This window comes from Theropithecus gelada, chromosome 14, assembly GCF_003255815.1.
Source record: "Theropithecus gelada isolate Dixy chromosome 14, Tgel_1.0, whole genome shotgun sequence".
Classification (NCBI taxonomy): domain Eukaryota; kingdom Metazoa; phylum Chordata; class Mammalia; order Primates; family Cercopithecidae; genus Theropithecus; species Theropithecus gelada.
In genome coordinates this window covers 62,452,502-62,470,525 of record NC_037682.1, presented here as the reverse complement: position 1 = coordinate 62,470,525, position 18,024 = coordinate 62,452,502, and the positions used below count along the sequence as shown (strand labels likewise).

General features: G+C 35.3%; 2 protein-coding genes and 1 pseudogene across 2 annotated transcripts in view; 1 reads left to right on the top strand and 2 right to left on the bottom strand.

The window, feature by feature from the left end:
• The window catches only part of MMP26 (matrix metallopeptidase 26), a 294,924-nt gene that overhangs the window by 241,676 nt on the left and 35,224 nt on the right, over positions 1-18,024 (top strand). The window lies entirely within an intron of this gene.
• Positions 4,501-5,336, bottom strand: LOC112605911 (annotated as a pseudogene).
• Positions 14,282-15,223, bottom strand: LOC112606292 (olfactory receptor 51A4-like). The gene is given in 1 exon segment (XM_025356540.1): positions 14,282-15,223. A coding segment is annotated over 1 exon segment (942 nt).

The following is an 18,024-nucleotide window of genomic DNA, read 5'->3' as shown; positions in this document are numbered from 1 at the left end:
AAAAAAAAAAAAAAAAAAAAAAAAAAAAAAAAAAAAAAGAATTTCAGCATTAAAGATACAGATTTTCATGTAGCAATAGTACAAATGCATATTTTGTTTTTAGAGGACAGCAATATGATAAAAACAATCAATGCTCTTGTAAAATTGAGAAACATTTTGTTCAAAAATGTACTTGGAATAATCTTGGTGTGAACATAATTTATCACTATATACAGACAACTCTTTCAATTTCTTTGATTTATATATACATTTATAGTAACCAATTAGGACATTTTGTGGCAAATATTATATTAATTTAAAAAATAAAAACGTCAGCATTAAATTACAGGTTTTTTGTTGTTGTTATTGATCATCTTCAATCAGATTCTAAAGATAATCGAGTCTCTGGAGTACTACTTGGTAAATCAGTCTAATTTGGTGTAATAGATGTAAAGATGTGCTTCTCAGTTCCCACTTGAAGAAACCATTTGTGGCCTAGCTCTAAAGAGTGTGGGTAGCTAATGAATGCTTCAAGGTATACCTCGGATACCCGGCTGAAGCCACACTCTTCTTGGGATGACCTAATAGTAAAAGAACAAAGTGAAGTGTCAGTGGTGGCCCCTTTCTTGCCAATGGGGGAAACTCCTTTTTTGAGCCATCTTTGCTCATAAGCTCCCATTTGGGCTGACAGAAACTTTACCATCTCCGAATCATGGTCTAATGGCTCCACCTACCCAATCCTCATTCTGCCCCTTCTACTTCACACATATAAAGACTTTGCCTTACTATGCCTTTGCTCAAAACAAAATAGATGTCTTTATTCAAAGTATTGAAAAGTTGGATTACCCCTAAATTTAGATTTAATACTGTTAGCAAACTGAAATTATTTGCTAACTCAAGGCTTGTTTACTAAACTTGTACATGGTTATAGATTGCTTAACTCTTAGAGGAGATTTTTACACTCAAAAATAGTTTTTGATTAAAACTATTTTACTGGTTAACATTTCTCAATTAATAAATACTATATAAATAATATTTACATATATACTTTTATTTCTTTTTGCAGCCTTGTTTATTCTCAAATGTGTCTAATTGTTAATTTTAAATCATTTTAATTATTAAAGAGTAGTTGAAGTATTTTAAGAAATTAGGAAAACTCTAAGTATAGATACAGCTAAAGATAACTTATAAGGCTAAAGGTGAAATTAGCACTACTGTAAAAACTCATAGTAGAAAGATAGATAGATAGATATTTGTAAGAGAGGGAGAGAGAGAGAGACAGAGAATATTGCAAGCTTGAATTTTTTGAGGAAGATAAATGTTCAATATCAGAAATTCCATCAACTACTATGATATTCTGTGACTGGATGAGTATGAAGAGCAATGTGAGACAGGTTCTGGAAGGGTTATCAATGGGGAGTTATGTAAAATCCTTTCGCAGATTACCTGGGTGATCTATCAGCATTTAGTTTCTGAATTGGTAAACATCCCACTTAGTATTGTCCTGCCTCATATGCAAGTAGTGTCTCTTTTTTAAGGCAGGAAGATATGAAATTTAGTTTTGGGTAACTTGCATTAAGTTTTGATAGAGAGAAATGGCATTTTTCTTAGAAATGAGAATGCAGTAGGTCGGTAGCATACATATAGAAGGCTTTATGTCAGGTGGCAAATAATAGGAATAATTCTCATTTTACTGTCTTTTAAGGAGGAAGCATGAGGATTGGGAGTATATAGGGAGACTAAAGAAGCTGGCACATGTTCAGTTCTTTTCTACTCCCTATCATCCTGCTTTCTTGGTTCGGGAGAAAAATGAACGTAGCAGCTCAACAAGAATGCAAAGTAACCATATTTTAAGTCATATTTGATGATCAGCTGAAATAGCAGTTATTATGAACAACCCCTGGATGGAGCTGTTCCATTTTGAACAACTTCTGGATGGTCTCCGTCAGTGCTCAGCAACAGGTAGGCACAGACACACAGGTGGAGGTCTACACTGATTCGTAATTTGCAGTTTGTGAAACTGACTATGAAACTAAATAAACAATCATTCTGTTCTGTGTTGGATAAACGGCAGCTCCAAATTGTGTATCATGTCCCCCATCAAGAGATGGAATGTATTTCTCTTCCTTTGAATCTGAGCTTGTTCCATTCATGTATAACTAACAGATGCAGTGGAAATGACCCTTTATTTTTTGCAGCTATAGTCCTTAACAAGACTAGAAGTTTCTATCCTGTTTCCTGGTATATTCTCTTTTGTTCTTGAAAGCAGTTTTTCTTGGAAACCAGCTAACATGCTCATAGAAGCCTAAGCTACTTGGAGAGGCATATGTAGGAGCTTAGCTGAACTCAGCAAGCATCAGCTGCCAGCTTTGGGAATGAACCACATTCAAAGTGTATCCTCTGTCCCAGTGAAGGTGTCCAGTTGGTACTATGTGGAGAATAGACAAGATATCCCTGCTGAGCTCTGCACAAATTACACAGCTTTGGTCAAATACATAATTGTTGTTGTTTTGGGTCACTTAGCTTTGGAGTGGTTTGCTATCCAGCTATTTCTGAACATGGTTCCTGGTCAAGAAACCTAATTTTCTTTGTAGTCAAATCAAGTCCCCAAAGTCACTGTCTCAGTTTCTCTGACCTTTTGGCTTTACTTACTACTCTCCTCTGTCAAAATACACATCATTTTCACTAGTTTCTCTCAAGATCTTTATTAAGTGTATTTATTCACGGCATTATAAAAATAAAATTTAATAGCCTTGTTTACAATCTAAGACAAACATTGGCATTGAAGCATGTGTTGGACACAGATAAAACAAACAATGACATGAATGAGTTATGAGAAAACCTTATTTCTCTATGATGTTAAATTGTATGTATGGTTTTCTAAAAGTGTTACAGAAAGCTGAAAATATCTCTGTAGAATATCGTAGGAAAATATTTAAAAGTATTGGGAGAATAATAAAATTTGGAGTAATTATTATAAACTGAGGATTAAAGATGACAATATGTGTGTATTTGTGTGTGTGGTTTTTGTGACTCTATATATGTTATCTCAATGTTTGCTAAGTGTTCACTCATTTATTTATTCAAAATTATTTGCGTTCATACCGTGGGCTACTCAATGTGCTCACAACCGGTATGAAGTAGTAAAAAGGCAGACAATCACTAGTCTCCTGGGATTCACATTCTAATATCAAATAATTGTTTAAGGTCCTATAAACACAGGTTATATATGCAAAAACAACACCTGTGACTCTAGGATTACAAGGCAATTTACATGGTATGTAAAATGATTAATAAAGATGGAAAGATTGAAATTTAAGAGAAATTTAAAAGTCTATTTAGGCTGGAAACGGTCAGGGAAGGCTTCAAAGTGAAAATGCAGTCTTACTTAGAAAAAAGATTGAGGAAAATAGTTATATCTTCACCAATTATTTTTAAATTATAAAAGAGATAATCTCTAGAGAGTGGGTATAATTAGCTAATTCTAAGAGCTGGGAGTAAAATATATATGCAGAAAAGGTTTAAAAAGCAATAGCCAGAGCTAAGAATGTACCCATGAGAAGATAAAGTATTTTTTTGTAATATGCGCCACCAAAATAAACAATTGAGATATGGTCATTTGGGGTTCTTTAAAAAAATACCCTTTGTAATAATGTAATTGACTAGTATGACTCCAGAATAATAGCTTTTGTAGTTTGAATTCACATCCATCCAAATATGCAGTTAATATACATATTTTTAAAATTTTTAAGTCTGTGCAAGGTGACCTCGAATTAGGTCAAACATTGCATCATCAACAAAACTTGAAGAAATAATTTAGCTCTTCTCTTAATAGGCATTTGTTTGCTATGAATATAAAAAAAAGTAGGAGAATACATTTTTATAGGTATTTTTTCATATTATTTTATTGGCATGTACTTTAAAAAGCAGGAAGCAGATGCTTCCAGTCTTCCTTTAAGGCTTAAATTATTGGATGTACAATCTTAGAATCAGAGAGCTGAAGTAATTTTCTTTTTTTTTTTTTTCTTTTTTTTTTTTTTTTTGAGGCGGAGTCTCCCTCTGTCGCCCAGGCTGGAGTGCAGTGGCCGGATCTCAGCTCACTGCAAGCTCCGCCTCCCCGGTTTACGCCATTCTCCAGCCTCAGCCTCCCGAGTAGCTGGGACTACAGGCGCCCGCCACCTCGCCCGGCTAGATTTTAGTATTTTTTAGTGGAGACGGGGTTTCACCGTGTTAGCCAGGATGGTCTTGATCTCCTGACCTTGTGATCCGCCCATCTCGGCCTCCCAAAGTGCTGGGATTACAGGCTTGAGCCACCGCGCCCGGCCGAGCTGAAGTAATTTTCACAAACTCACAGGGGCATAAGGGCACTTAGGGTACTGAATATCAAAAGTCATTCATTCTATGAACTCTATCTGACTATAAAATATAAGACCACTCTAGTATATTATACTTTCTTCCAGTGAAACATTCAACATCTATTTAGTTGCCACTTTAGATTCATTCCCTTTCTCATTCTTTTGATCAACTTCTTTTTGGACAAAGTTTCCCCACAACCTTTTCTTGGATTTGATGGGTCTTCACACAGTACACAATAGGATTCAACAGGGGTGGAACCAGCAGAAAAATATCAACCATGAGGAAATGGATCATAGGAGACACATCCCTGGCAAACCAGTGGAGCATGGCAGTACTCAGCACGGGCACATAGAAGATAAGCACAGCACAGATGTGAGAGATGCACATGTTGAGGGCCTTGAACTGCTGTCTGGGGGTAGCAATTCCCAGTACAGCCCTTAAAATCATAATGTAGGAGAAGATAGTAAACACCAAGTCCAGCATAGTAGAAAGTGCTGCACAGAGTCCATAGACAACATTGACTCTGTTGTCAGAACACGCCAGCTTCACGACATCCTGGTGGAGACAGTAAGAGTGGGAGAGCAGGTTTCGACGACAGTATCCCAGCCTTTGCAAGAGAAAGGGCAGTGGAAGGATCAAAAGAACATTCTTGGAGGTCAGAAAAAAACCGTTTTGATGACTCTGGGACTAGTTAAGATAGTGCTGTATCTCAAAGGATTGTGGATTGCCACATACCTGTCAAATGCCATTACAGACAGTACAGAGGCTTCACCGACTATAGACAGATGGATAAAAAATTCCTGGGCAAAGCATGAAGCTGCATGAATTTCACGGACATCAAATAGGAATAGTCCCAGAGTGGTGGGTAAGGAAGAGAGAGACAGCCCTAGGTCAGAGATGGAGAGCATAGAAAGCAAATAGTACGTAAGTTCATGGAGGCTTTGCTCTGTCTTGATAAAAAAGAGGATGGTAAAATTACCCATCAAAGAAAGAAGGTACATGGATAAGAAAGGAATGGATATTCAGATGTGACTTTTCTCCAGTCCAGGGATCTCAATAAGGAGGAATCTAAGGACTTCCATTTTTGTGTCATTAAGAGGAGACATGACACATAGGAAGATGCTTTACTAGGTGCTTACCTCAGTGCGGTTGGAAATTTCTTAAGCGAAGTTATGGCAGAAGATATTGCTTTCTGTTACATTATAGATACTAACAGTAGATAATTCTTAATGTCAAACATTTATATTTCTACTGTCAGTTCAGAGTGAAAAAAAAAAAAGAAAAGAAAAGAAAAACAAAGCCAAACATAAAAGCACATGGGAAGAATATGAGTTGCTTCCTCACCCAGGAGTTTGTTGGAATTTGTTAAATTATCAAACAACTTAGGCTTTGCACACTTAACAATTCCAGACAATCCTTTGACTACATGAAAATACTCATGTCTCAATCTCATGAAACCAGTTATCTTATTTCGATTTTATAAAAACATCTTATTTCAATTTTATAAAAACTTCTTGAGCAAGGAAAGCAAAATTTTGAAGGAAACAGCACAGTTTACTCTGGATTAGGAGGGAAATTAACAAATTATCCCAAACCTGTAATCATACCAACGTATATGTATAGGATGAACATTTCAAGTAATAGCAGAACTGGAAGTTCATAATTACATGATCTTGGGGTTAAAAAAAAAAAAAAACCTTTAGAAAATATGTAGTCTGACCCTCCTTCCTATACAGAAGGTAGTCTAAATCATGCTGAATGGGTAGTGATCCTCCAATACATCCTAACTTCTCCCCAGTATTAGCATATTAACCAATACCTAAAGCCTTCTACTTCATGGTTGAATGCTCAGATTAGTTTTCTTCCTTGAATTGAGTTGATATATGTTTCTTAAATTTGTTTATCTTATTTTCTCTTCAGGTACGTAATCTAGTCCCATTTACACAAAATAGCTTCCTTATTATTTTCCTGATTTATTATTTGACGTCTGTCTTCTCCCTTAACTAGAATATAAGGGGAGAGAATCATGTTTACACTGTTCACGGTTCCATTTCTAACACCTTGCATAGTAAATGGAAATTAGTTGTAGCTCCAAAATTATTTATTTAATGGAATATCATTTACCAAAGTTAAAGATGGTAATAATTTCCCCCATTCTTCAGGCTACATTTCACTTATTTAATCAAATAAAATGTGTCTGATTTTTACCTCTTGGTTTGTCGTATTTTAGAGTCCTCATTTAGTGCTTCTCAGACAGCAAAATGTATTAGCTCTTCTTAACATCTCAGAATACAGTTCGTTGGCTGTTTTCCTAAAAGAGTGGCTGTCTTTTCCAAAGTTGTTATCTGCATAGATTGTATTTTCCATTATTATAATCATTTAGGAATTATTAACTCTCTATTTAAACAGGCAATTTCCCTCATTTTTAATTACCTGTCAATGTTGGATTCAGACTTTTCTAAGGATATTGACAGTATGGGAAAACCTTAGCTCCAAGGAAAGTATAATTTCTTAGTGCTTATGAGGTTATTGGCTGCTTTGTTGGGAGACTTTTTCCTTCTCCATAACCTCTCAATGTGCCCAAAGTTCTATCCCAGGACCTTGTTTCCTTGGATATCTATAGCTTACTAAGAATAAATATTTGGAACTTAAGAGAAAGGCCAAGCCACAGATCATGACATAATATACATCACTTACACATTTACACATCCTCTGAAACTTCTTACCTAAACCACATAACTTGCTTTCTTTACTGTACTAGCTAAAATAATCTTATGTCAATAAACTGTGGCCATTTGTGTTCTGGCATTTGTCTCACCATTGTCTTAAAGATTGCATTATTCTTTAGCGGCAGTCACTGTTGAGATTTAATTCAAATATATAGAACAAACACCCAAAAATGCAATTATTGTATTATATATTATATTTTAACTTGTAGATAGTAATATGCTATTTTGATTAATGATATATAGGTTTTCTCACTTAGATTATTATTTTGTCCATTTTATATATAAAAAAACCCACAAAATCTTAGAGAGGTATAGTGACTTAAGGTAGAATCAAGTGATAATATAGATATACATCCTTCTCACACATATCATACAGACTGGGCATGCCTGGATGGACATTCCTAATACTTCCCCAGACACATAATCCCACCAAAGTGTACACTCTGTCTCTCCTTGAAAATTCTGCAATATGCTTAATCTCCACGACATGTAATTTCCTCTTGTTAATTTAACATTTAGTCCATCCTTTCAGAATCCAAACAGAAGATGTAACGCAAATTATTTCAGATATTTTGAAAAAGTAGAATTTTGTCTTAGCATTTTAAAATCAGTGTGATACTTTGCTATAAAGTCAGTGATAAGAAAGTGATCAGAAATAGGAAAGAATCTTTTAAGCTCCTCTTTTATGCTAATAGGCACTGTTTTATGAAGCTCTAAGAGCCCCTTGGGATGCCTACGAGCAGGGGCTGTTTGAAAGAATGACACAATACTTTATAGAAAATCTTCTAAAGGTTGACTCAAGGGACACAAATCTAGGGCTGAACTCATAATGCAGGCTTTGGCTAAGAAAACTGCATGTGATCAGAAGTTGGAGGTCATATTCAAACCCAGCCCCTGTTCATTAGCTCTTGACCTTGCTCATTTTCCCCTCACTATAATTAGCCAGGGGATGCTAATCAGCTAGTTGTTTTAGAGTCCCAAGTTCTAAAAGAGATCAGATCATTAATAGTGCACGCTCATTTCCCTCCAATTAGAAATTATACTCCCCTGTCTATATGCTTATTGACCATTTACATCTCCTCTTTTGAAGTATCTGTTCAAGGCTTTTGTTCTTTTTCTGTTGGATTATATACCTTTTCCACATTTATTTAAATAAAGAATGATTTTTTATATATGCAGTATGCCATTTGCTAGCTAAGCATAGCATATTTATTATTTATTCTCTCACTCTATCACTTGCCTCTTTAGTCCCTTAGTCAATCCTGTTTATCCAATCAATAGAATCAGTCATGATATTTTATGTAGATTTACACTACCTTTACTTTGTAGGCAGAAGATTCTCTTTGTAACAAGAATGAACAAGCCATGGGCAAGCAACCACATATAGCCAGCCTGTCTTTTCAGTGTAAATCATATCCAATTTACCTACTGTAATGCACTTATAATCTAATTAGACATGTGGAAATTAGAAAGAGACAAATTCATTATGGATTTTCACTTTTCACCTGAAATCCTTGTAAGTATTCCTACCCTCTGTAAATACACAAACACATACAAGTTCTTATACACTTGGTGATAATGAATTGCTTTAGTACCATGTTTCTTAAACTTTAATGTGCAAAGAAATTATCCGAAGAGTTTATTAAAACGAATATTTTGATTGAGTAGGTTTTGAATGGGATGTAAGTTACTATATTTGTAATAAGTTCCAAGGTGATGCTTATGCTGGTCATCCAAGACCGCCATGCTTGAGGTATGCTGCTTGACTACCATGCTACATTTTCTGTTAGATGGAAGCAAATCTGTCAATAATGTTTAATCTGCTTGGGAGGTTATTCATTTTTTATAAAAAGGAAAAAAAAAATAGAAATAAACAAGCAAACTGTTTGCTGCAAGTTCGTTTTTTTAAGAGTAAAACCTGCTGGATGTGGTGGCTCACGCCCGTAATCCCTGCACTTTGGGAAGCCGAGGCGGGCACATCACAAGGTCAGGAGATTGAGACCATCCTGGCTAACATGGTGAAATCCCGTCTCTACTAAAAATACAAAAAATTAGCTGGGTGTGGTGGCGGGCACCTTTAGTCCCAGCTACTCAGGAGGCTGAGGCAGGAGAATCACTTGAACCCGGGAGGCAGAGGTTGCAGTGAGCCAAGATCGTGCCACTGCACTCCAGCCTGGACGACAGAATGAGACTCCATCTCAAAATAAAAGAAAAAGTAAAACCCTACTCAGACTGCTGCCAAGAAGAAGAACATACCTGATAAAAATTGTCTTTCCTAAATTAAGTTGACTAAGGACTGCTTCTGTTGTGTCAAAATGACAATGTAGTGAGTCTTACATTAAAAAAAAAGTTTTAATTTTCTTTTTTCAATTATACTACATTTGTTTGTTTGTTTATTATTTATTTATTTATATCCTGGATTCTCTTCAGGAGTTCTTGGATGTCTATCTTCTATTCTTGTTGCTTTATCTCCTATCTTAACGGGCCAGTTAGACCTGAATCAAAATTATAGGAGAGTGGTAATGTAGGGTATCTTTCTTTGTCTTGAATTTTGAGAGAGTGTTTTAATATTTTATCATTGACCTTTAGGCTTACTACTTTTTATTGAGAAAGGGGTTTAAGTTTTACTTTCTAAAATTAGAGTAGCTGTCTTCTATTAGTTGGTTTCTAAAAGTCTTTTAAAATAATGATTGGCTATTATATTTTATTGAACTATTTTTGCTTTTGTTGTGATAAAATATTTTCATCTTGCTCTTGTTGTATTTAAACGTGTTTTTAAGTTCTGATTATTTTAAGAATGTTAATGATCTCACAAATAACAAAAAGAGAAATTTTTCTGGCTTATTTACATGAAAAACATTCAGATATGGGCAAACCCATAGGTACAAACACATGTAGACCCACTCAACTATATTATACCTTTTTAATGTGACATGTATGGGGACTCAAATTCTCAAGCAAGAATAATGCATTCAATTAATGGATTGAGTTGATTGTACACAATTAATTCAACATATTAAATAATATTTTTTTATGGTATCAAAACTTTGTTGGCCCTGGAAAAACTAAGATGTTTAGGTTGTACAGACAAGTAGTTGCCTACTTTAAAAATTACAGTATTGTTCTCGTGTAACTCGTGTATCATACAGGCATATTTTCTCCATCTAATTCACATATTCTCTATATGGACTAAGTGATGCTGTCCTTCGTCCCTTATAATTTTTTAGTGTTCCATCCCTTACAATGTTTTCATGTAAACTTCTCACAAATGACCAATGTCCAATAGAAACAAAACAAAACAGAACACAACAAAACAATAACAACAAGACTTACTAGAATTTTTTTTAAAAGTATTTGAACTTGCTTTTTGGTGAGGTTTACATCCTTTGCATTAGTTTTTGCACATTTTCATTTTTTATTAATCGGTCTTTTAACATCTCTCAAAGACTTCATTGTCTTTCAATTTTCTCAAAGTTTTTCACTGTTTCCTTTCTCAGGAGCTTCTCTGGTGTCAGATTGCCCCTAGGTGCTGTGTAGTTGAGCTCAAGGTAATTTGTGTAACCATGGAGCTTAATCATTTATTATTTGATAGTTACATTTCGACTAGGGCTTTTTGTATCCTTGGCACCACTGACATTTTGTGCTGGATCATTCTTTTGGGTAAGGGCTATCCTGTGCATTAAAGAATGGTTAGTAGCACCTCGGGCCTCTAACCAGTGGAAGTCAGTGACACACCCATGCCCCCAGGTTGCAACAACCAAAGGTGACCCCAGACATTGCCAAACGTCTCTTGGAGGCAACATTCCTGCAGTTGAGAGCCACTGTTTAAAGAGCCCCAGAGTTGAGCTTTTAATCCTCCAAAAACTACATTAGTCATTTCAGGAATATGTGAAAATCATTATGCTGACCATAAATCTTCACCTCCCCCATTGAGATTTATGTATCTTTATTTTATTTTTCATTTCATTTTATTAAGACTGTCAAAAACCCTTAAAGTACAGATTATCTTTGAGACTCTTCTATGTGACATCTATGTACAACATCCTGAAAGAATAAGATGCCTATTAAAGCCACCTAATTGCTCCTCATCTTTTTAGTGGAAAAGAAGTCTTCATATTGGGTTGCCTAATATCACACTAGGAGAATATGAGCTTCTATTTCTTTCAATTAATAAAATATGTCAACTACTACTTTGTTGTACTGCAACCCCAAACCCATATCTGTATTTGTAAGGTTTTGGAAAAGGCAGATAGGTATAGTTTTGCAACTCAAACATAGAAACAGTTCTTGCCCTGATCAGATGATAGGATTTTCTATACTAAGATAGGTTTGTGAAAACATATGTAACCCTGAAGTTAAAAACTAAAATGTACTCAAGATAATACTATCCCGGAGTATCAGAGATTAGGTTTGAACCCCAGCTTTTGACTTCCTCTCTGTGTGGATTTCATTAAATCAAAATCTCAGAGCCACAATCTCTTCAGCTAAAATAAACAGGCAAAAAACTTTTATGAAAAGCTGGGCCATTGTTGAAAAAAAATTTTTTAAATGCCTAAAAATATCTGGAAGCCTATCCTGCATAAATTAGAGGTTTAAAACAATGCTGGTATCTATAAAAATTTTCCATTAATTGTGAAGTGTGGTCAGCTGTGGTCTGATTATCATTTTTTTAAGCATTTGACACTCCTGGAAGGTGTTTCTTGATTCATCTGAGGATAAAAGTGTAGGAGACTTGAACTGATGTGGTTGATAAAAATGACTTGATTCAATGAGTAGGTAAAATGAAAAGGCTAAAATAGTTTTCACAATATGCAAGATTTTGAGGTCATATTAGGAAGGAAAGTTGGACAATTTTTCAGACACAATTTCAAGGCAATAAAATTGTCTTTAACAGCATATCTTCTTTTTCCTGTTTTAAAAGTCATTAGCATCAATGATATGCCTATATTTGAAATAGATGACTTAAAAACTTGTATCCTACCTTGAAATGTTACTGAACTCTTCAGCGAACATCTTTGTTAACAAACATGGTCTTCTTTTTAAATTCATTCATTAGCAATTATTTATTAAAATCTACTCTGCATCAGAAGTGTCCTAGACATTAGGTAGGAAAAAATAAAGAAAATAGATAGGTCTCTTCAATCACTTAGTGTACACTTTATTCAATAAGTAGAAAGAAATGAAATAAGCATAAAATGTGTCTATGATTGCAAATATTAAGTATAATAAAGAATAAAGAATAAACCAGCAATGAAAGAGATAAAAGAGAAGGTCATAATACAAACTAGGGCTAGGTAATCTATGAGGAAATTAAGCCAAACTTAAAGAAAAATAGAAATGCATTATACAAAATTGGAGTCAAGAGCATTTTAACAAAAGAGATCTGATGTGAAAACTCACAGAAAACAAAGAGCTCCATAAATTCAAAAACTGTTCAGTAAGTCGATGTGGCTGGAGATTAATGAGTATCTGATGATGTTGAGTAAGTATAAACAGTCCAGCCCATGTAGGGTCTTAGAATATGTTCCTTATTGATTTAACTGTGTATCTAATGAAGTAAGAGTTCAAATTTTAAAAAGACACTTACACATTCACTTTGCCTATTGATTGCTCTTGCATTTCATTGTGAATCAATTATAAGGCAGGGAACTTAGCAATATTTTACTGAAGAAATGATGGTGACTACAGACTACTGGTGGGGGGAAAGTTAAGGAGGCACGATTGGACTGAGAAACTATCTACTGGGTACTATGCTCACTACCTAGGTCCCATATATCCATGTAAAAATCCAGCACATGTACCCCCATATCATATATAAATGATTAAATTTAAAAAAACAACGGTGGTGTACTAAGATGATTAAAATGGATAAAGTGACAGAGTTAACTTAGGTCTAGCATTAAAAGAACTTGGTGTAAGAGATTGAATGTAGATAATGAGAAATTCAACTTCTGTCAGAACTGTAAAAATTGTCATTTTTCTGTCTTGGTTGTAATTTGTTGCTTGTATCAGAGACACTATCATAAGACATTTATTTTTATTCTGGTTAACTGAAATGGGGACCTCAGGTAATGTACTTCCTGTTTATAATTCTATTCTTATTCACAGTGTCAAGAGTGAATAAAATAAGTCAATGATAACAACAAAAATATGTGTCGATAATTCTTTGTGTCAAATATTAGATTTCTCAAATTGACCTTAAATATCTTACCAGAAATTTCCAGGTTTTCTATCACATATGCCTGTTAAATCTTCCGTTGACACAATTTTGTTACAACTCTCACTCTAATCTGTTTAGTTTTTACACAATAAACAATTGGGTTCATTAGTGGAGGTACAAGTAAGAGAACATTTGCCATAAGAACATTAATGATGGGAGAGACATGCCAGGCAAAGTGGTAGACAATGGCCAGGTTGATGATGGACAGGTAGAAGATGATCACTGCACAGATGTGTGAAACACAAGTATTGAGAGCCTTAAGNATATATATATATATATTGATTGATTGATTTAATTGTATTTCTAAAGAAGTAAGAATTCAAATTTATAAAAGGCACGCATACATTCACTTTGCCTTTTCAATTACTCTTGCCTTGCATAGCGAATCTATTATGAGGCAGGGAACTTACCAATATTTTGCTGAAGAAATGCTTGGTGACTGCAGACTACCAGGGTGGGGAAGTGACAGGGCCAGGACTGGACTGAAAAACTATCTGTTGGGTATTATGCTCACTACCTGGGTCCAATACACCCATGTAAGAATCCAACCCATATCAAATATAAAAGCTGGAATTTAAAAAAGATGGTGACATATTAACATGATTAAAATGGATAAAGAGACAGATATAATATAAAATTTAGGTCTAGCAGTAAAAGAACCTGGTATAGAGAGACTAAATGTAGACAACGAGGAATCCAACTTCTGTCAGACTGTAAAAAATATCATTTTTCTGTCTTGGTTGTAATTTGTTGTTTGTGTCAGAGGTACTATCATAAGACACTTATTTTTATTCTGGTTAACTGAAATGGGGACCTCAGGCAATGTACTTCCTGTTTATAGTTTTAATCCCATTCTCAGTATCCAGAGTGAATAAAATAAATCTATGATAACAACAAAAATATGTGTTGATAATTCTTGGTGTCAAATATTAGGTTTTCTCAAATTGACCTTAAATATCTTATCAGATATTTCCAGGTTTTCTGTCACATATGCCTGTTAAATCTTCCGTTGACACAATTTTGCTACAACTCTCACTCTAATCTGTTTAGTTTTTATACAATAAACAATTGGGTTCATTAGTGGAGGTACAAGTAAGAGAACATTTGCCATAAGAACATTAATGATGGGAGAGACGTGCCGGGCAAAGCGGTGGACAACGGCCAGGTTAATGATGGGCAGGTAGAAGATGATCACTGCACAGATGTGTGAAACACAAGTATTGAGAGCCTTAAGCTGCTCTTTTTTGGATGCAATTCCCAGTACAGTCTTGAGGATCAGGATGTAAGACACGGCAATGAGAATAAAATCTACCATCAGGCAGAGTGCTCCAAAAAAGCCATAGATGACATCAATTCGGTTGTCAGAGCAGGCCAACTTCATGACATCCTGGTGGAGACAGTAGGAGTGGGATAATTGGTTTTTCTTACAATATCTCAAGCTTCTTAAAGTGAAAGGGAAAGGAAGAACCAGGAGCATGCTCTTAAAGGAGAATACTGTTCCTATTTGGGCAACTCTGACAGTTGTCAGGATTGAGGTGTATCTCAGAGGGTTGTGGATGGCTAGGAATCTATCAAATGACATGATCAGGAGGACTGAGGACTCCAGTACTGAGAATCCATGAATGAAGAATTCCTGGGCAAAGCAGGCATTGGATGAAATTTCAGGAGCATTGAACAGGAAGATGCTTAACATAGTGGGCAGAGACGATAAAGACAAACCCAAGTCAGACATAGCCAACATGGAAAGAAAATAGTACATGGGCTCATGCAAGGAGGGCTCTGTCTTGATGATAAAAAGGATGGTTCAATTTCCTAGAACAGCAATAAGATCCATGCTGCAGATGGGGATAGAGATCCAGATGTGTGCATATTCTAGCCCTGGCAACCCAACCAAGAAGAAGGTGGTGATGTCAACATATGATGTGTTGATAATGGACATGATTCATTCATAGGGCTCTGCAATGAAACCTATAGATGCTTGTGTTGGTAAAATAGGAATATCTGAAAATTTAGTAGAAAAAGAGCAGTGTTAAATTTGTGGCTTCTTTCAACTTTCTTTTGAGAGAACAGAGCATTTATGTCGCGATCATAATGAAGAGAGATGGAAAATACTTTAGACTAGAGTCTGTCTATGCAATGCCCTGAGAAAATTATTTCTGGACGTGTTATTTCTATAGAGAATTCAGATTTAAACTTTGCATTTAGTTATGCATCTGATTTTATTTTTCCTGTAAAATATTAGTAAATCCTAGTGAATTAACTGGAACGTTATACTAATTCTTTCTTTCAGATGTATGTTGTGATCTTCAGTTCTATGTGATCAATTGCCAAAAAAAGAAGACAAGTGAAAGCCAAATAAATGAGAATATCTGGGCACTTACCAGAGAGTGGATATTTTGGTGGGCAATTTTGATAAAAACTAAAGAATCCTGATGTACAAACCCAAGGTATTGCTGAATTTATCTGTTACAAAAGACTCCTCTTATTCCTTTTTACCTAACCAGTGGCTCTGGGATCACAGAGTTCTCTGGGGATTGCAGACAGGGTGGATCTTTTCTGAAAATTGCAATAAACATTTACAGATACAGTAAATCTACAGAGATAGTTGTTACCAAGGAAACTAAAACGACATCTAGTAACACCTGTAATAAGGGGCGATTTGTTTGGAGAGAGGTCCTTAATTGTCAAGTATTAGAGAGACATGGTAAATTCTCTGCAAAAGATTGGATATTTCTGATGGATACTTGGCTTGTGTATTACTCCTCTGCACAAGGTCAAGACTAAGCAGAGATGCTATGAGTTGATTCTGCATTCAAGGAAGTGTTGCAGGACAAACACCCTAGGACACAATGTGTTATCCTAGATTTTATTGCTGAATCCTGAATCCGTCTCCCTAGACCCATTAGATATTGCTAACTAAATATCCCTAAAACCAACTTGTCCAACTTAGACAAGTTTTTCTCCCTTCCCAAATCTGCCCCATTTAAGGGACCTATTTTGGTAATAAGCCTTTAAGAATTTGCAAGCCAAATATCTGAGATTCTTTGTCTTACATTTTGTACACAATAATGACCAATATTTCTTAGAAAATTAAATAGTTTTACTTACTGAGTTCCATTACTAGATGACGATTTGGAATCTTTAAAGTTTTTGAATAATATTATCAAGTTATATCATTATCTTCATTTTACTGATGAAGAAAATTTTTCTCAAGATCAAGTCGCCTATTCACAATCACAGAAGTGTTGTAGGGTAGAGGTAAGACAGCAACTCAGGTCTGTTATGTCACTGATAATTAAGTGTATACCACACTATCAGGATGGTCAAGCAATATTTAAGGAGTTACAGACTGAATGTAGCTAGTGAGGAGTAAACGGGAGTTTTTAAATTAAGATACACACATTTAAATACAAACAATGCCTGCCTGCTGTTTTACGCTGGCATAAAAGCAATTTTTTTTTAAAAGAAAACGTGTTTACATCATTGTAAAAACATAAACATTCCAAAGAGTTAAAGAATATATTGCAAATAAAAGTAAAGTTAATCCATATCTTTTGCTTTTACACTAACTTGCAGGAAATTGGCATTATTCTACAAAGGGCATCCAGGTCAATTGCTCATCATAATGCATTATTGTTTTTTCCTCTTTCTTTGTCCTCTTGTAATTAGGCAGCATAGCTTCAAACTTGTTTTAAAACTTATTTTTTATTCCTTTCCTCCTTTACCCCGTTGAGAAAAACTGCAGATGTTTTTGTCTTATCTTGAAATACAGCCTAAGAATAAGCTATAAAACTCTAACTTATCCTCCCACACCTCATGCACATTTGTTTTTCTGGATGCTTGTTAAACTTACACTATGCTCATTTATTTTATATATATATATATATATATAGTTTTTTTTTTTTTTGAGATAGAGTCTCACTCTGTCACCCAGGTTGGAGTGCAGTGAATCTCGCCTCACTGCAACCTCCATCTCCTAGGTTCAAACAATTCTCCTGCCTCAACCTCCCAAGTAACTGGGACTACAGGTGTGAGCCACCACACCCAGCCAATTTTTTTGTATTTTTAGTAGAGATGTGGTTTTGCCGTGTTGGCCAGGCAGGTCTCGAACTCCTGACCTCAGGTGATCTGCTTGCTTCAGCCTCCCAGCATATATTTCCTTAGAAGCTTCAGAGGCTTAATTCTGACACAACCAGACACCTCCAGAATTGTCTTCCCAGCAGAAAATGACTCCAAGGCCAGAATTCACTCCTGACAAGAGTTTAACTGCGAGATTGACTGAAATTAATTTGTAATCTGGTTGGGCCCATGATGGCGCCAGCTCCTTCACTAGATGGAACAATAATTCAAGATAAGACATTGGAGCAAGTCACAGCACCTGGTACTTCCTATCCCCCCTTCCCCTTGTGCATTCCAACCCCTTCTTCTTAAAGCCCTTGTACCCTCTCCAGAATTTGGAAAAGTGACCATTTTTGGAAATAATTCCTGCCATTTTTACCTCCTGCTTGCATGAACAATAAAGCTCACTCTTTTTCTATCATATCTAACTCTTTTTACTTTTGCTTCTTTCTAGAAGCAGTGAGTAGCTGCACCCTTTTGCTGGTTACAATCTCATATGATGCAAGAGTCTTATTGATTTATTTTCTATAAAACAAGTTCAGATTTTTCTATTGTTGATTCTTTCCTAATATTCTTAAAATCTTTTAATGCCATACTCCGTTTCTCTCTTTTCATGTCTAT